At 39.0% G+C, this 8,358-nt stretch overlaps 1 protein-coding gene across 4 annotated transcripts in view; it reads right to left on the bottom strand.

The window, feature by feature from the left end:
* Positions 1–2,342: 2,342 nt before the first annotated feature.
* The window catches only part of PDE1A (phosphodiesterase 1A), a 125,488-nt gene continuing 119,472 nt past the window's right edge, over positions 2,343–8,358 (bottom strand). For 3 of the 4 annotated variants that reach the window (XM_057363754.1, XM_057363751.1, XM_057363753.1), the window contains 2 exons: positions 5,171–5,290; positions 2,343–4,852 (listed from right to left, as the gene is read on the bottom strand). In XM_057363754.1, the coding sequence (XP_057219737.1) occupies positions 5,214–5,290 (77 nt within the window). In that variant the 3' untranslated portion in view covers positions 2,343–4,852; positions 5,171–5,213. Of the gene's footprint in view, positions 4,853–5,169; positions 5,291–8,358 lie in introns of those variants that run through there. The other variant, XM_057363752.1, reaches the window with a different exon arrangement.

Consider the following 8,358-nt stretch of genomic DNA (forward strand, 5'->3'; position numbering starts at 1 on the left):
ATTTGACCCTTTGGCTCATTGAATTTTGATTATCATATCAGACTTTATACAAATAATTAGCCAATACTTTCATGTAACTTCATACAGCTGCCACTGTACAACAAAATGTCCCTAGCCCATGTGAATGTTTATTCACAGTATTATGATACAAATCCCAGAGTCCTTCTTGCAGGTTCAGGAGTGATGCTGGCTGGTGCACCAGCTCTAGGTCTTGTGTGGTGATGGGACAGCTTTATAACTACAGCCCAAATAAAAGTGAAGAAACATCTATTCTGCTTAATTATTCCAGCTTAAAGCCATTTTGACCACCTTATTTATCTGCAACATTATTACAGACTTCAAGTTTTTAACAATGAACYATAAAGGATGTTGCAAATGCATAAAACCCAACAGTTTTAAAGTTCATATACTGTGTAATCTGCCAGAATAGCTTGTTTGGTTAAGGTATTATCTGCCCAAACTCAGCTAATGTAAAGTTCCCCAACCATTCTCCACATAAAGGCCATAAGGACTTGCCTAAGCACAAAGGAACTATTTTGCAGCAAAGTTGAACCCAAAACAGTTAAAGTCCCATTTTTATAGGAGATTTTTCTCATTTATAACTCTATGGTTATGACTTGCTTCTTTGTTCCCAGGAGAAAACTTAGACATTCACAGTTTGATAAAAGTTCTGAATGTTTGCCCTGGGACGTGGAAAAGGAGACTCTGGAGACCCGTTAAATACTTAAATGACCAGGAAAGTATAATTATTCCAGAGAAGTAGCCCAAATGTTTACGTATTTGACAGAGGACTGTTTCTTTTACTCACAGTATTAAATCCATTTCCCCTAATTTTCCATACTGTTTTTCAAGGATGCGATTTTTTTCAGACAAACCTCCGTCTGCTAAACTCCGGAACACAGAAATCTCTAAGCTGCTGCTGAAGAACCTTAGTCAAACTCACACTTTCCTCTTTCTCATATAATAAGTGTATAATCTGTTCAAAATATACATTTTAGACACTTACCATGAGTGATCTTGATTTGTTAATTTGAAATTATTTTCATCACAGCAGTGGCTTGTTTGACTTCTGAGATCTCTGCAAGAAGAAGGTCCTTTGTGTGTGCAGCTCATATAGCACCTGAAAAACAGGAACTGCAAAGAATATAGTATAAAGTAGTTGTCTTGATTTATTTTCATCATGTACCTAGTTAGGATTTGATACCTGTTTGAGTCTATGGATTCTTTCCATTCATTTTCAATCCAAGAAGGAAGGGGCCCTGTTTAATCCCAGTTACACTGAATYTGGATTATAAAATTTATACCACCATGGAGGTATGCCTCAAAGTTGTACCTTTCCTGAAGAATTGTTTATAACAAGTACAGTCCCAGTGGCTCCTTCAATTTCAACCACCGTAAGATTTTTTTTTGTGTAAAAAATTCTTAATGGGTTATGATTTTCTTTATGCGAGGTCTACTTTAGCCTCACAGAGACTATGAAGTCAAGACTCACTTAAAGAAATTGTTTTCAAGTGTGCTATGAGGATGTGAGTGAGTTTGTGTGGCAAACTATGACAGTCATGGAAAAAGTGTGGAGTCCCAAATGAGTGGAAGGCTTAGAAACAATCACATATGCACTGTCACYTCTCAAAGACATACACAGATGAGCAAAAATACTCCAGGAAATCAAATTTGTAACTAACACTCAGGAGCTTCACAGTCCTTGCCCTCAAATCAAATTTATTTGGGAATATCATCATAGGAAATATGGACAAATACAGCAGAATAAAAACACACAGTTGTAGATTGCCTTCTTGAAAATTAAATTTAAAAAAAAAATACTGGCTAGATCATAACCCATAACAATATTACATAATATATCTGTCATATATCTCAAGACAAAAGTACAAAATAAAACTCTTGAGGGCTCATTTCTAGCTACAGCGCCTCAGTGTGCTCAATGCAGGGTACATGCCCAGAATGCTGTGGGAGAGATGCAGATACAAACACCAGTTCTTAGGGCCCCATGCAGTGTTTTGGTAGCGCAGCCTTACAGGTTTCAAAAATAAACTACTGTCCAGGGAGAGGCTTTCTCAAGAAGCCTTTCTGCCATATGAATACAAATTTCACCCAGCTCAAAGCCTGTTGGGTCTACAGGTCTTCTCCATCAAGGAGAATTTCTCCTCATCCTAATAACACACAAAGCTTTGGGTCATGTCCAGGCAAAACCTTGCTAAGAACAGAGGAAGGAAGAAAGAAAGAGAATCAGCTGGCATTAACAAAAAACTAACAACTCTTCTTGTATTTCAGTAACGTCTACCACAGTGATAAAAACTGAATACAAATTAGCAAATAGGATTAGCAAATAGGATTATTTATAGAAAAATCACTCTTCYGTGCTAATGAATGAGATCTGCAGGCCATGAGCACCTCCTGCGACACCAGGAGCTCCTTCCAGCTTCTGCAGTGGGAGATCTTGGTGCTTGTTATGACCACAGGACACTGAGAGCCCCACAGGACGCTTCAAGTTCTCCACAGAATCTGTTATATCTTCTGCTTGTATTTCCAGGTGACAATGTTTGCAGAGTAATAAATCTCAATTGGATAGAGACACTGAAAAAAAACTTCAYGTTCAACTATGGTAAAAGTCTGAAATKGAAAATACAGTATAAAGATCAAATTCTGATTGCTTCAGACTTTCAGTCTCAGTGAATCATAAATTACAATGTTGAAAAACAGTCAGTAACAAATACTAACTGACCTGTTTTTTTAAAGATAGTAGTTGTCTTTCATTCTTTTCAAATTTGGTGGGAACTAYAGATGGTCAACTTATCTGAAATAAGATTCCTAGTTCTCAGATCATAATCAAAAAGATTTTCCACCGCCACATCATATGGCAACTTACATTAAAAAAAAGTCTGACATGACCATTAAATTTCTTCTCTTGTCATAAGGACAATAAGAAGCCATAAGCTGGTTTACATTTTATTACAAAGGAAAAAAAATAGTCCAACATTCCCAAAAAGGATGCAAAGGTGCACAGAGTGGTCCAAGCTACTAATGATTTGCTCAAACACTAGCAGAGAATATATAAATTCTTAACTCTTAGCAAAAAATATTGATTGCATTATAACATCTATGATACAATTTCATCTGTTAACATTTCATTCGTTAACTTCACTGTACAGAAATTTGTCCATGCTAAATACAAGCCTTGGACCAGATACACAAAACAATTTAAATKTATTTTTTACATCCTATATGCACAAACATTTCTTAAGTTAAAACTATGCATACTACTTATGCATAGCACATATATGGCTTACATATTCAATGACAGGAATTCCACCTTTTGGCATGCCCTTATCCCAGGGCTCAGAGCTTACACTGTTCCCAGCTCAATTTTGATTGCTCTGCTGTCACAAAAGAGACAGTCAACAGCTATGGACATGTAAGGGTCCCTCAGTGAAAGTGGTTGTTTTTTACAATTCCTTCTTCAATCAGACCAAGTGTGCTCTTGTTGAGGTCGAGGCTGATGCCTGCTGAGCTTTGGTGGATCCCTGAAGCTGCAGATGAACAGCACCCAGGTCTCACCACCCTTGGCACAGAGAGGAGTGTTTGTGCCCCGATGAGGCCCCTTCAGAGCAGACCATGGCTGATTAGAAAGACTTTTTGTTCAGTGAAGGAATAACCACGGTGTCCAGGCAGGAGAACTGGGAGTGAGGTGACCTGAGCCACCTGAGTGCCCACAACCTGAACGGGAGCCTTGGAAGTTTCCTGGCAGGTTCCAGCAGAGGGAAATGAGGTTGGCTGCAGCTSTGTAGGACACTCAGACAAGTCAGGAGGGGTCATGTGCAGCTCGAGGGAAGAGGAGATGAAAATGGAGTTTTTTTATGGGCACAGTTTGGGCTGGAGGGCTCATTGTGAACGCTTCCTGAAGAGGTAACTGCCTGTGTGCTCTGCTTTTGCTGCCCCTCAAAAAGAAACCAACTCTAGCAAAGATCTTGCAGGATGCATGTTGTCACCTTTGCATTTGAGATAAACCATGACAGAGGGCCTCAGTGTCAYCTTCCAATTCTGTCTGAGAGGCAACACAACATTTTGCAGAAATGAAGCAATTTTCATGTATTTCTGTTGCTGTCTCTTCCACTGTACAAAAAATATAAGCACCAGCTTCATGGGCAGGCTGACACCATTGCTGTCTTTCAAAATACTATAGGATTCAGAATATTTTCATTTAACAGCAGATGCTATTCAATTAATTTTAAAGAGATATTTCAGACACTGATTTGCTCAACACCAGTTTTATCCATATGACAGCAACTGCAGTGGGGAAGAATCTTCAGTTGTGCAGGCTGGTCAGCATAACTCTACAACTGCCCTGTACAGTCTACAAACATTTATTTCCAGATATTTTAAGGAAGCTAACATGGAGGACTTTTATGGTGCATGCAGCATGATTACATGAACAAGTATCTAGGAACACATTTCATTTGATTTTCCATTTTCATTKGACGCCAGCAGTGACATGTAACAGCAATCCCAGGCAGATGACAAACATCATGTTTTCACATGTCTCGTGGTTAACTGGAAATGTCTGGTTCCAGTGATGCAACAAAGGAAGGTCCAACTTTGGCTGAAAAAATTATTTTGGCTAGTTTAAGAAAGCAGAATAGAAGAGGAAATAGCAACACAGAAACAACTGAAATCTTCAAGTTGTTAAGTGCCTTGAGTTACCAGCTCAGGGTTTAACATTGTACATTTTTGAACATTTTGTTCAATCACTCTCCACAGAAATAAGATGATCCAAGAACAAGTTGACAGATAACAGCCTCTGAGATCATGAGGTAGGAACAGCTAGAGTTCTTTTGTCCTGCAACAGAGGTCAAATGAAAATTCATAAACATGAGATTTTTTATACTACTACTTCCAGTATTTCACATACTTGAATTGAGGATGGTTTATCACATGATCATTAGGCTGACACTAAGGATTCAGGGATTTAAAAGTACTGTTTTTCCCTTCTTTATATTGAATTTTTTTAAGGTGACATTGACAGTGGGGTATACTGTGTGCCCATTTCAAAATTTTCTAATATAAGCACAACTGGGTAGAACAAAGAGGTTAAGAACAGCACCAAGCCTTTATGGTATAAAACAATTCCTATTAAAAGAAAGAATTACCAAATTACCTGTCCTGCCTGAAATGTCAGAAGCTTTTAAGAAACARCTGATCTAGTTCTGTACCAGTGCTTCTGTCTGCTCCGTGGCTTTTACAATGTCTTCTGACTTCTTACAGTGCATGGGYTCACCTGGAAGATAAAAAAATGTGATTGGGAACCTGAATGGGGAAGTCAACCAAGTTAAGAGAATCTGCACAGTCATAGACAGACAGAATCCAGTTCCTCAAGACATTTTAAGGTTAAAATGAGGTCTCAGTCACTGCTTTCTTTGATTGTTTTCTCACCAGAATAAGCATCAGCTTGAATTAAATAATCATTACGGTTTATCCACAACACAAATGATACAATGAAAGCAATCGGTCACAGCATGAAGCAAAACTATGAAGACTTTTACACGAGAGTTTTACTTTACATTAATGAAGTGGGTTTGGTTTTGTTTCATTTTTTTTTTCTTCCAGCTTATTGAAAGTCAAAATTCACCCTCTGCAGAGAAGCGCTGTTTAAATCCCTTTTACCACAGGCTTTCAAATCAAAGTTTCTCCCAGATAATGAAAGATGCCAGGGTCAAGTTCGAAGAACTCAATTAATCCAATCAAATAGGAGCAATGATGCAGAGTAACACAAGCAGCTTTCAAACTAAGTAATACAACATGAATCTCAAATCGACAATCATAGAATTCAGCTGTTCCTTAAACCATTCCTTCAGTTGCTTTGAATGAGTACAGCTGAGGAAATTGTACACTGAGATGGTACGCAGAGTAGAGTGTAGCAAACTCACAGTGGTGTTTACTAACTACACCCAGTAACTTCTCCATTTTATCCAGCTGATAAAGGGATCCCACCAGTAGAACGCTGAACTGAAAATGTCAAAAAGGAAAAGCATAGAAGTCTCAGAAGTGGAAAAGATGACCCGGGAGAAGCATAAAATTTATAATAATAAAGAGGGGAATATTTTTGAAAGCCATAAAGCAAAGGCAGAAGTAGGTGAAAGGGAAAGCAGATGATGTATGATCGGAAAGGAAAATTGAAAGATGATGGTGAGTTGAAGAGACTGACATTTTAGAAAAGAGAATAGGAAGAGAGGAAAGAAAACACAAGAGAACAAGCATGAGGAAAAAGAAAATTAATACCTATAAATTACCATGGCTTCACTGTAAAAAAGAATTTCTACTAATTTCACCCTTGTTTCACTGCCTTGAACAGTGGCAGAGTGTGTGCTGCTGCAAGCAGATGACCATATTCCCCCTAGCATCCTATACTATCCCTTATTTTACATAAATTTAATGTAGGTGGAATATGGACAACCAATACTTCAAAGGCTTTTAAAGTCTCAAAATTGGAATAACATTAATCAGAACAAGGCTGTCTACAGATCTTTCTGTGGCTCTTTTGGAGGGACTTAGCAAAACTTTATTAGCATTATTAACCATAAAACCAAAAAGGGTGTGGGAAGAAGTATGAAAGTAAAGATATTTATCTAAATATTTAAATTTTATACTGGACACTTGAATATGTGGGAGCTTTAAAACAAAGAAATTCATGGAATCACAGAATAAGCTGAGTTGAAAGGGACCCACAAGGATCATCAAGTCCAGCTCCTGGCCCTGCACAGCACCATCCCCAAGAATCACATCATATGCCTTAAAGCCTTATTCAAATGCTTCTTGAACTCTGTAGGCTTGATGCCTTGGCCCTGGGCAGCACAGAGAAGAGATCAGTGCTGCCCCTCCTCTTCCCCTCACAAGGAATTTGTAACTGCAGTGAGGTGTCCCCTCAGTCTCCTTTTCTCCAGGCTGAACAGACCCAGTGCCCTCAGCGCTCCTCATATGGCTTCACTCCAGACCATTCACCATCCTGTGGCCCCCTCTAGGCGCTCTCTAATAGCTTCATATCTTTTCTATATTGTGGTAAAAATTCCAAAAAAACTAATCATTAACTTCTAATACATATATAGTTTTCTTCTTGTCTGTGCACCAGGTTTTTTATGTGATAAAAAAATCATGGCTGCTAATGGCTGTTATCCTACAAACCCYTTTTAATGAACACATTATTTGCTTTCTGAATCTAACTTTCCCTCCACCCTTATCCCATGCATGAGCATGGATGCCTTCCCTGAGTGCCAGGACCCAAGGAGCAGTAAGGAAGAGGCAGCACACAATCTGCTCCTGCTCTGCTCCRATGCAGATGGTCCCATACTTTCAGCTCCACGGGGCCACCGCAGCTCTGAGCRGTCACCAAGCACTTGCATGGCACAGGTGGTGATCCCCTGATGCCAACTGCACCACCATCAACCAAACTGGCCTGATGCTGGGCAGCATCTGCCCACTGCTGTGTAACCTGGTTGCTCTACAGAGGCTGTCTGCCCACACGCTCGATGGCACTGGGCAGTCCTCTCCTGTCATACAGAGTGAAGCTACTGGCAGCCTGTTTTATCACAGATTTATTATCTCCCTTGCATTTTAATATTAATGCTTGATGTGGTTATCATTATGAGTGAGAAGTTAAAAGTTTGCCAATTAGCATTTATAAAACATTGAAATGTGGAGTAATTTAATTAAACATAAGCAGTTTTTTAAAATTAATATTCTAATTAATAAATCACTCAGGAGAAAAGGAAAATCATCACTTAAAAAAAATCACCTTATAATAGTTTCATTTAATCTTGTACCACTCAGTTAAATGAAAATGAGATAATGGAAAGGAAAAAAGGTATTGTGGAGGAAAACAACATTCAGTCTCAACTGCAGYGCTTGTAACAGCRACCCTTTGGTCCTCCCTTTRCACCAAGCAGGAGCCAGGGCWGAGCCACTCCTGTCACTAAAAAATKATGAWMTGCAAGAACTACAYCTAGAAAGAGATGTGGCTCAAGCAGTGGAAAACAGCMCCTTTGTCATTTTTTAAAATGGGGAACCGTCTCACTGTAGCACATCCAAACACTCATTTAGAGCTCCCAAGAACGTGCACACACATGTTCCTGTGCTCCCCAGCTCTGTTATAACTGAATCACTTACTCACAGAAACCTTCACTGGATTTTCTGCTTTTCATAGAACACGGAACAATGAAAGCTAACATATGAAATTTCAATCTGAATAAATATGTGCTTTTCTCCTTCCTTCCTTCCTTCCTTCCTTCCTTCCTTCCTTCCTTCCTTCCTTCCTTCCTTCCTTCCTTCCTTCCTTCCTTCCTTCCTTCCTTC

Source organism: Malurus melanocephalus, unplaced genomic scaffold, assembly GCF_030028575.1.
Source record: "Malurus melanocephalus ecotype Western Australia unplaced genomic scaffold, MMel_1.1 scaffold_30, whole genome shotgun sequence".
In the NCBI taxonomy this organism is placed as follows: domain Eukaryota; kingdom Metazoa; phylum Chordata; class Aves; order Passeriformes; family Maluridae; genus Malurus; species Malurus melanocephalus.